The 16,345-nt window shown below is 44.9% G+C and overlaps 1 protein-coding gene and 12 non-coding genes across 18 annotated transcripts in view; 12 read left to right on the top strand and 1 right to left on the bottom strand.

Moving 5' to 3' along the window:
- The window catches only part of ninl (ninein-like), a 35,490-nt gene extending 19,650 nt beyond the window's left edge, over positions 1-15,840 (bottom strand). The window contains exons 1-6 of one of the 6 annotated variants that reach the window (XM_071473483.1): positions 15,199-15,840; positions 13,154-13,365; positions 12,007-12,103; positions 10,326-10,528; positions 6,293-6,359; positions 5,730-5,845 (exon numbers count right to left, since the gene is read on the bottom strand). In XM_071473483.1, coding sequence (XP_071329584.1) covers positions 5,730-5,845; positions 6,293-6,359; positions 10,326-10,528; positions 12,007-12,103; positions 13,154-13,336 — 666 coding nt within the window. In that variant the 5' untranslated portion in view covers positions 13,337-13,365; positions 15,199-15,840. Of the gene's footprint in view, positions 1-5,729; positions 5,846-6,292; positions 6,360-10,089; positions 10,151-10,325; positions 10,529-12,006; positions 12,104-13,089; positions 13,366-15,198 lie in introns of those variants that run through there. The other 5 variants (XM_071473482.1, XM_071473489.1, XM_071473484.1 and 2 more) reach the window with 5 other exon arrangements.
- On the top strand, positions 590-663 carry trnat-agu (transfer RNA threonine (anticodon AGU)). The gene has a single exon. It is a non-coding gene; the product is annotated as a tRNA-Thr (tRNA).
- Positions 925-998, top strand: trnat-ugu (transfer RNA threonine (anticodon UGU)). The gene has a single exon. It is a non-coding gene; the product is annotated as a tRNA-Thr (tRNA).
- Positions 1,236-1,309, top strand: trnat-ugu (transfer RNA threonine (anticodon UGU)). The gene has a single exon. It is a non-coding gene; the product is annotated as a tRNA-Thr (tRNA).
- trnat-agu (transfer RNA threonine (anticodon AGU)) lies at positions 1,668-1,741 on the top strand. Its single transcript has one exon. It is a non-coding gene; the product is annotated as a tRNA-Thr (tRNA).
- Positions 2,000-2,073, top strand: trnat-agu (transfer RNA threonine (anticodon AGU)). Its single transcript has one exon. It is a non-coding gene; the product is annotated as a tRNA-Thr (tRNA).
- On the top strand, positions 2,345-2,418 carry trnat-ugu (transfer RNA threonine (anticodon UGU)). The gene has a single exon. It is a non-coding gene; the product is annotated as a tRNA-Thr (tRNA).
- On the top strand, positions 2,670-2,743 carry trnat-agu (transfer RNA threonine (anticodon AGU)). Its single transcript has one exon. It is a non-coding gene; the product is annotated as a tRNA-Thr (tRNA).
- Positions 3,056-3,129, top strand: trnat-ugu (transfer RNA threonine (anticodon UGU)). The gene has a single exon. It is a non-coding gene; the product is annotated as a tRNA-Thr (tRNA).
- On the top strand, positions 3,503-3,576 carry trnat-agu (transfer RNA threonine (anticodon AGU)). Its single transcript has one exon. It is a non-coding gene; the product is annotated as a tRNA-Thr (tRNA).
- trnat-agu (transfer RNA threonine (anticodon AGU)) lies at positions 3,830-3,903 on the top strand. The gene has a single exon. It is a non-coding gene; the product is annotated as a tRNA-Thr (tRNA).
- On the top strand, positions 4,163-4,236 carry trnat-ugu (transfer RNA threonine (anticodon UGU)). Its single transcript has one exon. It is a non-coding gene; the product is annotated as a tRNA-Thr (tRNA).
- Positions 4,613-4,686, top strand: trnat-agu (transfer RNA threonine (anticodon AGU)). Its single transcript has one exon. It is a non-coding gene; the product is annotated as a tRNA-Thr (tRNA).
- Positions 15,841-16,345: the final 505 nt, after the last annotated feature.

Raw genomic sequence — 16,345 nt, forward strand, 5'->3', positions numbered from 1 at the left:
ACATAGGGTCAACCATGAAGTAGCACAGTTACAGTCAGATGACAAAATTCAGGATCAGCAAGGACGGACTCCTGGGTACTGCAGTGTGGCCAAAACAAGATTCAGAGGGGTGCTAAGCTTTAGAGGCAAGAATGACTGTTAAACTGTGATTTCATCCTGACAGGTTGTGGTGAATGAAGAGGCCAGAACAAACAGTCCAGTAGTCAAGACTGGAAAAATTGGAGAATTCAACCCTGCCCTCAAAGCAGGGGGCAGGGACACACTGATCTTGCCAAATGCCTGATTATCAGTGACTTCCCAACGGCACCAAGAGAAGTTAAATTAAACCCACACGTGTTGTTGTTCCACCATCTTTTACAAGCGTCAATGTTCAATTCTCAAACTCTCCAATTATTCCTCCATAAGAGCGCTGTCTAGTGACTGTGAACATCATAGCATATTACTATATTTATATTATTTCACGTCCCTTGTACTCATCAAACCATCTGTGACCCCTCGTGTCCTCTGGGTGGCGGCATTGTCATCCTGTTTCTCACTCATTTTTTCAGGTTTTCCTTTGATTTGTCACTCATCTGCTCTTCTACACAGAGGTGCTGTGGCTTAGTTGGTCAAAGTGCCTGTCTAGTAAACAGGAGATCCTGGGTTCAAATCCCAGCAGTGCCTGCTTCAATTTCATTGACCCATTATTTGTGGTCTGTAGTGTTTCCTCATCATCTTCTTATACCACCTGGACTTGCATGGAACCTCTTGATACCAAAAAACTATAAAGTACCAGTTAATATCTGCAACTTTTGCCTAGTGGAAAATCTAAAAAGGTGAGCGCAGTCAAGTCGAGTTGAGCCAGCACCATGTAGCTGAAAAGGGGTAATGAATGGATTTTCTTTTATATATCACCATCTGAACTTCCAAAATGAAAAACAAACAGGCACTATGGCTTAGCTGGTTAAAGCACCTGTCTTGTAAACAGGAGATCCCAGGTTCAAGTCCCAGTGGTGCCTTGACTCTTTATTTGTAGTGTTTGAATCTCATCTTTTGGTATTGCCTCAGCTTCATTGGAACCTCTGTGGAGGTGATACCAAAAACTATTAAGTACCAGGTACAATCCATAAATTTTGCCCAATGAAAAACCAAACACAGTGAGTAAGGTCAAGTCAAGTTGAGCCAGCACCATGCAGTTGAAAAGAGGTAATGAATGGATTTTCTTTGATATGTCACCATCTGAACTTCCATACAGAGGTGCTGTGGCTTAGTTGGTTAAAGCACCTGTCTTGTAAACAGGAGATCCTGGGTTCAAATCCCAGCAGTGCCTCATTGTAACTGAATTTCTTTCATGTTGTCCACCACAAAGGGAAATAAAAAGAAAATCCTGCAAAGTGTTTTTCCACCACATGCTCATGTCTTCTCCAAGTCTCTGAACTTTACTGGAGGGATGAACAACAATGAACGATGGTGGGGGAGAGTGCTGTCCAGCACGTGCCTCCAAAATCTCCTGTGGGTGTTCATCTGGCTTGAGATCTGGTGACTCTTTGCATATGATTCACATCGTTTTCATACTGATCAAACCATCAGTGACCCCTCGTGTCCTGTGAATGGAGGCGCTATCATCCTGTTTCTCACTTTGAAGGCTTTGTCCTTTAATTTGTCACTCATCTGTTTTTCTGTACAGAGGCGCTGTGGCTTAGATGGTCAAAGCACCTGTCTAGTAAACAGGAGATCCTGGGTTCAAATCCCAGCAGTGCCTGATTCAATTTCCTTAACCCTTTTTGTGTGGTCTGCAGTGTTTCCCCCTCACCTTTGTTTATTGCTTGGGCTGGCTTAGAACCTTGCCAGAGGTGATACCAAAAAACTAAGAAGTACCAGTTAATATCTACAACTTTTGCCCACTGGAAAATTAAAAAAGGTGAGCACAGTCAAGTCAGGTTGAGCCGGCTCCATGCAGTTGAAAAGGGGTAATGAATGGATTTTCTTTGATATATCACCATCTGAACCTCCATTCAGAGGTGCTGTGGCTTAGTTGGTTAAAGCGCCTGTCTAGTAAACAGGAGATCCTGGGTTCAAATCCCAGCAGTGCCTAGCTCAGCTTTCTTGACTTACTATTTTTAGCCTGCAGTGATTCCACATCCCCTGGACTTGCTTGGAACCTTGGTAGAGGCCATATCAAAAAACTAAGAAGTAAAAGTTTATATCTACAACTTTGGCCCCATAGAAAATAAAAAAGGTGAGTGCAGTCAAGTCAGGTTGAGCTGGTACCATGCAGAAAAGGCATAATGGTGACTCCTGATAGATGTCATGATAAACTAACCATTTGTAGAGGCTGCAACCAAAAAAAACAAAAACACAAACAGGTACTGTGGCTTAGCTGGTTAAAACATCTGTTTTGTAAACAGGAGATCCTGGGTTCAAATCCCAGCAGTGCCCTGATTAAATTACCTTAACCCATTATTTGTAGTGTTTCAATCTCATCTTTTGGTATTGCCTCAGCTTCATTGGAACCTCTGTGGAGGTGATACCAAAAACTATTAAGTACCAGGTACAATCCATAAATTTTGCCCAATGGAAAGCCAAATACAGTGAGTAAGGTCAAGTCAAGTTGAGCCGGCACCATGCAGTTGAAAAGAGGTAATGAATGGATCTTCTTTGATATATCACCATCTGAACCTCCATTCAGAGGCACTGTGGCTTAGTTGGTCAAAGCGCCTGTCTAGTAAACAGGAGATCCTGGGTTCAAATCCCAGCAGTGCCTAGCTCAACTTTCTTGACCCATTATTTTTAGTCTGCAATGTTTCCCCATCCCTTGGACTTGCTTGGAACCTCGGTAGAGGCCATATCAAAAAACTAAGAAGTAACAGTGAATACCTACAACTTTTGTCCAATGGGAGTTAAAAAAGGTGAGTACAGTTAAGTCAGGTTGAGCTGGTATCATGCAGTCGAAAAAGGCACAATGGTAACTACTGATGGATGCCATGATAAACTAACCATTTGTAGAGGCTGCAGCAAAAAACAAAAAAAAAAAAACAAAACAAAAGAAATAAGAAAAAAAGAAATAAAACAAACAGGCACTGTGGCTTAGCTGGTTAAAGCACCTGTCTTGTAAACAGGAGATCCTGGGTTCAAATCCCAGCAGTGCCTCAATCACTGAACTTCCTCCACATGTTTTCTGTCACCAGTGGATATTAAAGGAAAAAACAATAGAATGCATCTCAGTTAGGTTTTTCCCTATAATGTACTCATTTCTTCTCCAAGTCTCTGAACTTTACTGGAGGGATGAACAACAATGAACAATGGTGGGGGAGAGTGCTGTCCAGCACGTGCCTCCAAAATCTCCTGTGGGTGTTCATCTGGCTTGAGATCTGGTGACTCTTTGCATATGATTCACATCGTTTTCATACTGATCAAACCATCAGTGACCCCTCGTGTCCTGTGAATAGAGGCGCTATCATCCTGTTTCTCACTTTGAAGGCTTTGTCCTTTAATTTGTCACTCATCTGTTCTTCTGTACAGAGGTGCTGTGGCTTAGATGGTCAAAGCGCCTGTCTAGTAAACAGGAGATCCTGGGTTCAAATCCCAGCAGTGCCTGATTTCCTTAACCCTTTTTTTGTGGTCTGCAGTGTTTCCCCCTCACCTTTGTTTATTGCTTGGGCTGGCTTAGAACCTTGCCAGAGGTGATACCAAAAAACTAAGAAGTACCAGTTAATATCTACAACTTTTGCCCACTGGAAAATTAAAAAAGGTGAGCACAGTCAAGTCAAGTTGAGCCGGCTCCATGCAGTTGAAAAGGGGTAATGAATGGATTTTCTTTGATATATCACCATCTGAACCTCCATTCAGAGGTGCTGTGGCTTAGTTGGTTAAAGCGCCTGTCTAGTAAACAGGAGATCCTGGGTTCAAATCCCAGCAGTGCCTAGTTCCAGTTCCTTGACCCATTATTTGTAGTTTGCAGTGTTTCACTGTCACCTTTGGTATTGCCTCATCTGTCTTGGAACCTCGGCAGAGGTGATACCAAAAAGCTATGAAGTACCAGGTACTATCTTTTTTTTGCCCAATGGAAAACCAAACACAGTGAGTAAGGTCAAGTCGAGTTGAACCAGTACCATGCGGTGGAAAAGGGGCAATGGTGTTCCGGGTGAATGCCTTGAGAAAAAAAAAAAAAAAAAAAAAAAAGGGGGATGTGGCTTAGTTGGTCAAAGCACCTGTCTTGTAAACAGGAGATCCTGGGTTCAAATCCCAGCAGTGCCTGATTATTGCTAAATTCTCCTCACATGTTGTCCATCACCATGGGAAAAACTGAGAGGAAGTATCTCAGTAAGGTGTTTTTCCACCACATACTCATGGCTTCTCCGAGTCTCTGAACTCTACGGGGTGGATGAAAGACTATTGTTGTTTTGATGATGGTGATGGAGAGCACTTTCTAACACACTGCTCCAAAATCTCCTGTGGGTATTGTTTGAGATCTGGTGACTCTTTGCATATGATTCATATTGATTTCATTATGATCAGACCATCAGTGACCCCTTGTGTCCTGTGAATGGAGGCACTGTCATCCGGTTTCTCACTTTGAAGGTTTTTTTCTTAGATTTTCTTTGATTTGTCACCATCTGCACCTTCATTCAGAGGCGCTGTGACTCAGCTGGTCAAAGCACCTGTCTAGTAAACAGGAGATCCTGGGTTCAAATCCCAGCAGTGCCTGATTATTAAAACCCAATACATTAAGTTTGAGTTCAGCTCCATCCTCACATGCAGGAATAGAGAGAAGGGCCAACAATTAATAAAGACATCTTGATTTGTCTAGAAGCATACAGTGAATGTCTTGCTCAGCAAAAGCAGATGAAATGGTGCTATGGTTTAGTGATTAAGAACCTGTGGAGATACTGAGTTCAAATCCCAGCGGTGCCTAATTATCACTGAATTTATGTGACACATTATTTTCCATGTCTGTCACTAAGATACAGACAAGAGATAAATTAAAGGAAAAAACAACAGTGTCACAGTGAGGCCACAACAGCTTCAACCACAGATGCTGAACTTTCAACCTGAATGAACAGTAAAACACTGGTGTTCAGTTACTCTATAAAGAAGGACCATGTCACTTTTGATGAGCAGCAGCAACAGCACCTTCTGCAGCCACAAGTGCTCATTAGAGGAAGCTGCGAAAATTCTGCTGGGCTCTGAGCGGTTAAGGGCACTGGAAGCAGCATAGCCCTGGAAGCTAACAGCTCATGTACAGAAAACACAGCCCAACAGTCACTCAGGCAACAAACACAAACTCATCATTTCAATATAATCCATCAAACACACTGTCAAGTAATGTCAAGTCACTGTTTTCAGCTGAAAACATCTGAACCCACAGCAGCTGTGAGCTAACATGTAGGTGCCAGGAGCTGCTCTTTACCTCTGCCATGACGTCCGTACTGAGAAGGCTGAGCTAGCTTCTTCTCGTAGCGAGCTGGAAACCTATAGTCGGTGCTGTGAGAGCTCGTATCCTCTCAACCACAGTTACACAGAGCATCTGTTACTGGTCAGGGAACCACCAGAGTGACTTTGAATTTATGAATTTTGAATTTTATTTTCATGTTGTTTAACGTCTCGTCTCATCGTGAATTTGACCCCTCGCAGACTTGATGACGGTGAACACGTCACTGTATGACAAAGGTTCAGAGAGGACTTGTTTGGATTCAGCCTGACCTTGATGATCCAGTTTTTGTGGGGGTCCTGCAGGTGGCGGGTCTTACCTCTGTGTTGAGCTGCTGCAGGCCCAGGTGATCACAAACTGTCGTCAGGACATGGACCCCTGCTCCTCCTCCTCCTCCTCTGACCATCCCCTGCTCCATCTCCTCCTCTTGAGGAGCTGCAGAGAACAAACACAAAAACTGTTAGACTCAAGATCAGAGGTTCTGACATTGAGGTCGAATGTTCCTTCCTTCCTTCAAACCTGAATGGTCCATTCAGGTTTGAAGGAACTGTTCTTGTCTTTCTCTCAGAGAGAATGAAGTCATATAATATCAGTCCTCAGATGAAAACAGTTTCAGATTCAAGCCTGGATTAGAATCTCTGCCACTGCTGCTATTTGGTGCAAGATGCATTTTAGGATACCTCGCTAATCCAAGCCCACACAAGTCACAACCCGATGAATCCTCAACAAACTGGGCGGAGCGAGAACACTTCAGGATGTTTGATCTGGACATGTAGATGTGGACTTTGAGTTGGAACAGTACTTGGACTATGACTGACAACGTTTGACAAGAACATAGAGAAGATTGCAGACTGATAAACAGCTCAGGTTATGAGGGAGTACCTTTAGACTGAAAGTCTGGCTGGATGTTCTCCCTCTGACTTCCTGGCTCCTCATCAGACTTCAGGCTCTGCAGAGAAAACATGGAGGTCAACAACAAACTGCTCCACAGTTATCACTGTGTTAACCAGCCCGTTAAATTAGTTTGAACTAACAGCAGAGTGTGACAAGAGGATGCTGGGAGAGAAGTATGGAAAGGGTGTGTGTGTGTGTGGGTGGGTGTGGGTGTGTGTGTGCAGTAATGCCAACAGACCAAACAGTGATCAGAAGGAATTTCTGAGCGGTCATTTCTTCTGCTAGACTGAACATATTGTGTGTGTGTGTGTGTGTGTTCAGTGTATAGACCTCAGCTGTCACGCTAAACAGCTTAGCATGTACCCCTCCCTCCCCAGTGTCAGGACATTTGTGGGAAACTGAACCTTTCACTTTTTTCCACCTGAATGAATCACAGAAACATTTCAAACCAGATTCAAATCGTCTCCCCTGTGAACTCTCACCTGTCTGTCTGCTTTCAGGTCCTAACACTAACAATACTAATGATTCATAGATTCGTGTAGGTATCACAAACTTTTTCAAACATCTGCATCTGCACTAAAAACCAAACTGTGATTAAAAGACAGAAGCTGTTGTCTCTCTAACTTTATTTCATTTTGTTCTGATGTTTGCTGACCAGTGGTTTCTCTAATGGAAACGATGCCTGAGCAGTGGACGTCCACTTTATTAATCCTGTCAGTTTATTCACTTCAACACTTCAGTCAGTGGCCTGTAAACCTGTAAACGCTCCTCCATCCTGTCTGACTGGACCCCAGCTGATCACCCTCTGTCTCACTCACCGGTGCAGACTGTGTAGAACGTCTGAAGAAAGTGTGAAGATTTTGTGTAGTCGCTGTGTGCGCTCACTGATGTAAGAAAAGGAGGTTAAAGCTGATGTGAAAAATTCAGCAGCAGCAGATGAATTATTAACCTGTCAGTGTTATTACAGGGAGAGCTGCAGCAGCACAGTTAGCCTACATCTGTCTCAGTCTCACTCTCTCACACACACACACACACACACACACACACACACACACGCTGTTTTCATGTTTTTTCTGGCTCTACGTTTGTGAAACCAGTTACACAATTCTGTTCAATATTTAACAGTGATGTTGATTCATGGAGGTTGTGTCTGTTTCTTCTGAACTTCCTGTTCAGACGACTCATATTTGGAGTTTGTTGTCGTGGATACATGGAGACATGTGAACATGTGGAGGAGCTGGAGATCAACCACCAACAGGGAGGTACAGCTGCTCAGAACCACAGTGCTCTCTCACCCTAAACAATCTGAACCCACCCATCCATCATCTCTCCATCCATCATACATTCATCCATCAGCAGGAATGGGATCAGGAAGTTGCAGATATGTGACTCTGGACCGTCCTTGGACAAACAGTCTTTGTGCTGTGAGCTGTATCTGCAGGTCTCTCTCTCTGTCTCTCCCTCTCTCTCTCTCTCTCTCTTTAAACCCTTTATGTAACCGTCTAAATGCTGTGAATGTGAAGTATTTATGAGAGATTTCCGCTACTGGAGCTGAATAAAATCCACAGAGACAACTGGCCGAGAGACACCCACATGCAGAGAGAGAGAGAGTTACAGTATTTAATCTGCAGGCATCACAGAGCCAAGTTACATAAAAGCTCTTCAATGTTTTACACAGAGACTCAGAAAGTAAAGTGGAGTCTGATGTAACACTCTGTTTAAACACAGCCGAAACTCAAACGCATCAGATTCAAATCCCAACGATTTTCTGCTAAAGAGTCAAACTGAGAGAACACTTCCCAGAATGCTTCAGGTCTCAGACTTTCTTGTGATGTTGTTGAGGACCTTCTCAGGCTGTGGATCAGTCCAACTCAGCTCCTACAACCGACCACGATTTCTTTCATCTCTGCTTTAAAAACCTTTATGGTTGAAGGATTCATGTTACTCCACTGAGAGAATCACATTTACAATATCTACTATACTCTTCATCGCGTTATTGTAGCTCCTCATTGAAACCATCACTCCATCCATCACTCCATCCATCCATCCATCCATCCATCCACGCATCTTCTGAAGCTTATCCTGGGCAGCAGATCAAGCAGAGTATTCCAAACGTCCCTCTCTCTGGCAACATTTTCCAGCTCCTCCTGGAGGATCCTGACGTGTTCCCAGACCAGATGAGATATATCATCTCTCCAGTGTGATCTGGGTCCACCCCGAGACCAGTTGGAAGTGCCTGAAGACCTCTACCAGGAGACTCCCAGGAGGATCCTAACCAGGTGCCTGAACCACCTCAACTGGCTCCTCTGAGCTGCCTCCGATGTCAGAGCTCTGTCTCTGAGGCTCAGCCCGACTCCCTATGGAGGAAAGCCACCTGTATGTGTGATGTCATTCTTTAGGTCACTGCCCAGAGCTCATGACCACAGGTGAGAACAAAGATCAGCTGGTAAATCGAGAGCTTCACCTTCAGACTCAGCTCCACCTTCACCACAACGGTCCTGTACAATGCTGTCTTTAAGCCCACCTCGTAAATCTGTCATTAACACTGACAGGATGCAGAAGAGATGGATCTACACTGAGACAAAGACCATTACGGTGACATCAGTGAACTGTCATTGTGATGAAGAGGAGGTGGAGTCTGACAACAACAAGGCGAAGCAGTGTGAGTTCAGTGTGAGTCTGGTTTCTGTCTGTTTTAGAGAAGAGAAGCAGCTGCAGCCAGGAGCTCGGACAGAAGACGGTGTGGTCCGGACCTTTTTGAAATCAGCACAAAAAGCAGCTTCTTTTCCATAAAAACAAAAGTCAGAACTGACCCAAAGAAACAGAGTGATGCATCTTTGATCTGCAGCCAAACCAGCACCGAGCCTCCGCCAGCAGCCACATTCCTCACAATCCCACTTCCTGAAAAACCTCCAACGCCCCCAAAACCACCAAACCTCCCCCAGCCGACTCCTCCCTCCTCCCCCGTCTCCCCCTCAGGTATTCACAGCCTCGGCTGCAGAAACTGCAGCACGTCTGGATATTTGAGACGAACCTCACCCAGCCAACACAAAGCACACAATGACCTTCATTCAGACCGTGTGTGTGTGTGTGTGTGTGTGTGTGTGTGTGAGTCTATAAACACACAGCTGAGCCTCCTGCTTTCTTTCACATTATCATCATCTCTCAGAGCCTCAGTCTCAGCTGAGGTCAGCGAGGAGAATAAGCCCTGACTCCTTTATCACAGCCAGGAGTAACAGTAAGGTCATAGGTCAGAGGTGCAAGTCAGACAGCAGCAGGAACAGCTGTCATGATGTCAGAGAGATGACCAAAGTCTTTTTTACATTTTCACCATCAGTTTCAGATGTTAAATAGTTGTAAAGATGTGACAGAACAACAACTTTTTAATAAACAACATTATTTGTGAAATGTTTCTGTTTTTAATCTTTTCTTATTGAAACAAGGCTCCAGACTCTGACTTTGTTTAAATGTCACGTGGTGCTGCTGCGGTCGACACTGGTACTTGTTCTTCTTCACTGGCTCAGTCTGTCTCTACCTGCTCCTTCCTGTGTAAACACACACTGAAGCAATCAACAGCTGATTACTTTAAAAAACATAAGAAGAGAGGAGGAGGCTGGTGGAGGCAGAGGGAGAGCGACTGAGCCAGAGAAGAAGAAAAAGTACAACTTTCAACCACAACAGGTAACACAGTACGGGGGGGTCTGCTGTGTGGCCCATTCAGTCCAGACGACTGTAAACTTGTTACCAGGGCAGCACAGTTTGAGACAACAGTAAGAAACACAAACCTGTGGGGACGATGCCGTTTCTGAAGATTCATGCTGCAGTGGATCTTCATTACTCTGGTTTTTTTATTGGCCTAAATGACTTTAACAGTTATTGACCATCAAATCTGCCCTCGGTTCATCACCTGCCACCAAAGACGGAGGATTTAAGGGAAGAAAGGGTTGAGTCAACATTTCAAACCTAATGAAACCGTCCTCACAGGTAGAACTTCAGTAAGGAGCTGATCTAACGGGCTCACCTCGACGCTCTCCAGAGACGTGGACCGTCTCAGTTTGGCCCTGCGGACGCCAGCCGGTGACAAGTCCGTGGCCTCGGTCCTGGACGGCGGCGAGTCCTCCGAGTCACAGGTCAGCGCAGCGTCAAGTTTATTGTCAGGACGAGAGCGCCGGCCGTAACGCTTCGTTCCCTTCACGAACTTTGGCTTCACCTCCTCTGGAACGACTGCAGAGGGCGGGAAAGTTGGTGACTGACAGGTTGTATGTAGGTCAGACAAGCTGCAGAGTCACTGTGGAGACTCAGAGCCAGAAACAAGAAGCTAATTAATGGTTGGAGCCAAACTCTGTCACACAAGAATCCTCTGCAGCAGGACCAGGACTTTAAACAGCCCGAGAGCAGCACAGAGCTCCGGACACTATCAAAGGAAAACACACCAGTTTTTACAGATTTCCTTCAGTTCAGAGAAAATCAACCTGACAGTTTAACAATCATCAGACATCTGAGCTGTGGGGGGGTCTGGCTTTATTCCAGTAGTCAGTAGTTCCTCCAGAGAGGAGGGAAGAAGCAGCAGAGCTCAAACCAGCTCAGCCCCCGGACGCCCTCTAATGTAGGCCTGGGAATTCTTCCACTTAATTCTTCATCTGAAAGTCGGCCTTTTCTCATTTATCTGTGCTGATTTGTGTGTTGTGTGGATAGACGTGTAGATAGATGTGTAGATAGTTGTGTAGATAGTTGCGTGTTGTGTAGATAGTTGTGTAGATAGTTGTGTAGATTCAGCTCCTAACTTTACTCCTGGTGGATGTTCTCTTCACTCTCTGCTCTTCAGTTGGATCAATGATGTTGATCAATGATGTTCATCTTTCTGGTCTTAAAAAGGTTTTTATTCAGCTGCTGATTCTCAAAGTTACAAATGAATGAGTTAAGTTTTCAATATTGATCAACATCCACCTACACTCTGACCCCGATGACCCAAAATAAATCAATACAATAATAAAGGACATTTCATTGATCACATTTCAAAACCTCCATGTCTCCAGTGAAACTTCCACACAGACCATCCTTCATGTCACAGCTCCCTTGTTATTGATCGGTCTGGGATCAATCACAGTGACAGGATGATCAGAAATGATCACATTATCTTCCTGCTGTGACTGTTATCAACCCACAGTCAACACCACACTGATCAATACACCGATACTGATCAGCCTCACAGTGATCATGTGACACTGGATCAACCCTGTCACTGACGTCTGCAAGTTCCACCTACAGTAAAATCCTGAGGTTATGAAACACACACACACTCACACACACACTCACACACACACACACACACACACACACTTGTACTTCTATCTTTGTGAGGACACTCATTGACATAATACATTCCCTAGCCCCTTACCCTAACCTTAACCATCACACCTGAGAGCCTAACCCTGACTCTGACCCTGACCTTAACCTAAACCTAATTCTAACCATAACTCTGAAACCAAGTCTTAACCCTCAACATGTGATTTGAAGGTCTCAAAAAGTGAGGACCGGCCAAAATGTCCTCACTTTCCCAAAATGTCCTAGTAAAATACTTTTTTTGGTCCTTACTGTGTAGCAAGTACAAGTACACACACACACACACACACACAAATACAAGAAAATATCAACCCCCCCAGCCGCTGGTCTCTTTAGTCCCACCCCCTCGGGTTCCTCACCTGGCTCCAGGTAGCTGCTGTCGTCCTCTGACATGCTGAGGTCCAGAGAGCGGGAAAGGACGGCCACGAAGCCGTCTTTAAACTCCTCAAAGTTCACCTGAGAAACAGACACAGAGACGACTCAGCTACACCTGTATCCACAAGCTGTAAACACAACATCTGGAACATCATCAGGTTATACAGCAGCTGTGTCTAACATGTGATCAGACAGCTGTTTATCTCCTCATCCAGCTGTTACTGATCCACACGATGGTCCAGGTGTTGTGGTGTCTGTGTCACCAGATCAGTCTCAGTCCAGTGTTCCCACTCTTTTAGCTCTGTATTTGGTCTCCACCAGCTGCTCTGAGTCTGTCTGCTGCTCAGCAGGTAGAGGACAGAGGCTGATCCAGATGTTTGATGAAACACTGACACTGGTCCAGACAGGAAATGTGCCACAAAACCAAAACTAAGAGCTACAAGAGGCTAAAAGCCACAGAGTGCTGCAGAGAGTTTGATTATTAATAAAGTTTTATCCCTCAACGTTTCTGAAAGTTCACAGTTCACTTTAATCTGAACAGTAATAACTCAAATATCTTCTTGGAGGAAGACGTATTCAGATCATTAACAGCCCACAGTTTTCACTGTCTTCCTACATGGCAGGTGACTTTCAAGATCTAAACATAAGACGGAGGTCGGAGCTTCACCACGGCTCCATGACCATTGACAGGTTTTATTGCAACAATAGAAAATGTTTAGAAGACTCAGTCTGGATCTTCTGTCTGAAAACTAAAGGGGACGTTAGCAGTCAGGGCCCCGAGGCTCCGGAACGACCTGCCAGAGGACTCAGGTCGGCTGAGTCTGTGTCCTCCTTTAAGTCCCTTCTTCAAACACATCACACAAATTTATCTGAAGCTTTTCCTGGTTTGACTTTAAGCACTGTGAGTGTTTGTTTCTCTTATTTCTCTCTACACGAATGGTTTTAATTGTTTGATCGGTTTTTCTTCTCTTTCTATTTTAATTTCATGTCTCGTCTGATTTATTTCGCTGCCTTTGTAAAGGCCTTTGGAACATGGATTATTATTATCTGTACTAATACACACTCACTGACAGACTGGGATACAGATGTTTTCAGTTCAGTGATGCATGGTGGACACGCTGCGTCTCCTACCCTGGCGTACGTTCGTTCTCCCAGCAGCGTGTCCAGCAGCAACGGCAGGTGAGCGTCCAGCTGCAGCTTCTGGCAGAGCACCGTCAGCTCCTCCCTGTCCAGGAAGCCGGTGGCAGTCGTGTCACAGCTGTCGAACTCCGCCTTTAGTTGGGCGACGTAGTGACTGTGCTCCACCTCCTCCATCCTGACGCATCACGCTGCAACACCAACACCTGGAGAGCAAACACAGAACACGCTGAAGCTGTGGATGTGGGTCCTGTGCTCCATCACCTACAGACCTGGGTGGTTTTAGCATCAATGTCCCACCAGTCACACAGAACCTCCTCTGCAGCTCCGGTCACCTGTGGGGCTCAGGGTGACCCAGGGGTCCTTTTGTTTTCAGTTCACAGAAAAAACTCTTCATCACTGCTACAAAGGTCACGAGGGTCACGCTTGTTTCATGCATCGTATGTGACCTGTTTATTTCCCATGGTCCTGTTCTTCATAAGTGTTTTCTGTCGTCAGCGTCAGGTTTTATATCATTTATTACATAACTGACAGATTTAAAAAACCAGGTCAACTGTCCCTGTGGACTTTCACAAACTCGTTCATGCTTTTATTTTTTCTTGTTTGGACTTCGACATGTTTCAGTCCAACCCCCTCCACAGACTCCCTGGTCAGTTTCATATTGATTTTAAATCCTATTGATCACTTCTGAGGCATCACCAGACCAAATGACATCTATTCCATAGGAAAGCCTTTATATTTATCTAAAGTTTGTAATGGTTTAATCTTTCCATCCTGTCAGTTTTATATTCTATCCTCTTTTAAATTCATTCATCTGTTTTTAATGTTCTCGTTGTCTTTTTGATCATTTATATCTTATCTTTATCTATTTTATTTTTGTATTTATTATGACATTATTTTATATATATTATTATTTATATATTTATGTTTTGAAGAGAAACTAGTGAATGATGCAGTAGGTGAGTTCATAAACAGATGTCAGTATCCATCATAGAAAGATTCTTCTCATTTAACTCATTTTGCTGTTTATTGGTTGAACTGTGCACTGACTCGTAGTTTTCAACCTTCCTGGTGCTCTTCAGGAAAATAGGAGGAAAGTTTCCAGGAAACGAACTGGAAAATAATGGACCTGTAAAACGTCACCACCTTGTCCCTGGGGGGTTCCTCCTGTTTAATAGCTGAATACCAGAAATATTCCAGACTGCTGAAATATTTCCTGCTATCAGACCCCTGGGATCAGTCATCATGATGGTCATCAGCAGACAGGAACAGTCTGTCTGTAGCAGAAGTGACTGACGGAGCGTTTCTGTATTGACAGTGAAACATGTCTCAGTCTGTGTTGTTTTGTTGATTCCAGCAGCTGGAAACATCTGCCCTGCTCCCGTGTGTCTGTTATATAATCAGTAATCTGTGCTGGTCTTATCTCTGCTGCTGTTTCACCATCATCTTCATCAGCTCTCACTGCACCGTTCTCAGCTGGACACGGATCCACTTTGTTTGTGCTGTAATAAACTTCTCGTTCAGAAGTGTCACCAGCAGAACTACGCTCTGCTGCAGTTTATCTCAATCTCATCACACACAGCAGGAACTGTGGAGCTGAAACAGGAAAATAATTCAGCATTCATTCATTTTCAAGCTAAAACCACTAACGATCGCTACAGCTTCAGGTTCATGTGTGAACATCTGCTGTTTTTAACAAGAATAAACTGAATATTTATGGGTCAGATAAACTAAAAACATCTGAAAACCTGTGACAGAGATTTTTTTGTAGATAACCAATTACCTGAGGGAATAATCATTCAATGAATCATTAACAGTAAAAACATACACGCATGAGATGAAGAGACGGTGTGTTTAATGATGTGGGAACAACTTTAGCTGTGCCTCTCCCGCTTCATGAGGACACCTGGAGTTTTCCAGCTGTAACTAACGTTTCATTTGCACTGAAAAAGACAGACTTTCATCACAACACCGGCTCTGACGTCATCTGAGACGTTTTACATCCTGCGCGTTTCTGACAGCAGTGATGTCATCCTCACCTGTGATGACGCGGTCATTCCACTGGTGCAGTTTCAGAATAAAGGTTTTAAAAAGCTGAACGTGTGAACGGCGGCGGTCCGCGGCGACGTTACCCCGGAGACCCGGTAACTTCGCGGGTCTTCACCATGGCAACGGAGCCGCGGGGACAAAAGGCCGACACGCAGAACAACCACAACACGACTCAATGAGAAAACGGTTAAAAGTCGTTTCACAGAACCGAACCACAGCCCCGCCACTCGCGGAAACATCCGCCTCTCCGGTCACTGCGCGAAGTTCGCGGTGAATGTTCACGGTGGTTGTAGGTTTATTCTTACCGCGGGAAAAGTTCTCCTCCCCTCCTCCCTCCGGTTGTCTCCGGTAAAACTTCACGTTTCCTCCATGAAAGTGTCCGCGGAGCTCCACGCAGTCCCCCGTGAAACCACCGACACGCACCGAAAGTAACGGAGCAGGCTGGCACCGACTGACCGCCACCGTGGGCCGCGACTGCTTATGTACAGGGGGACACTTCCGGCCAGGCCTTTCACATTAAAAGCCTACAGAGAACAAAAACCACTCAGATTCCTCTGTTGGTGTCGGTGTTGGTGTTGTTGGCGTTGTTGGTGTTGGTTGGTGTTGGTGTTGTTGTTGGTGTTGGTTGGTGTTGGTGGTGTTGTTGGTGTTGTTGTTGGTGTTGGTGTTGTTGGTGTTGGTGTTGGTGGTGTTGGTGGTGGTGGTGTTGGTAGTGGTGTTGGTGTTGGTGTTGTTGTTGGTGTTGGTTGGTGTTGGTGTTGTTGGTGTTGGTTGGTGTTGGTGTTGGTGTTGTTGTTGGTGTTGGTGTCGGTGTTGGTGGTGTTGGTGTTGGTGGTGTTGGTGTTGTTGTTGGTGTTGGTGTCGGTGTTGGTGGTGTTGGTGTTGGTGGTGTTGGTGGTGTTGTTGGTGTTGTTGTTGGTGTTGGTGTTGTTGGTGTTGGTGGTGTTGGTGGTGGTGGTGTTGGTAGTGGTGTTGGTGTTGGTGTTGTTGTTGGTGTTGGTGTCGGTGTTGGTGGTGTTGTTGGTGTTGGTGTTGGTGTTGTTGTTGGTGTTGTTGGCGTTGTTGGTGTTGTTGGTGTCGGTGTTGGTGGTGTTGGTGGTGTTGTTGGTGTTGTTGTTGGTGTTGGTGTTGTTGGTG

This window comes from Trachinotus anak, unplaced genomic scaffold (assembly GCF_046630095.1).
Source record: "Trachinotus anak isolate AG129_WGS33_773 ecotype Australia unplaced genomic scaffold, CSIRO_AGI_Tana_v1 ptg000054l, whole genome shotgun sequence".
NCBI classification, from domain to species: Eukaryota; Metazoa; Chordata; class Actinopteri; order Carangiformes; family Carangidae; genus Trachinotus; species Trachinotus anak.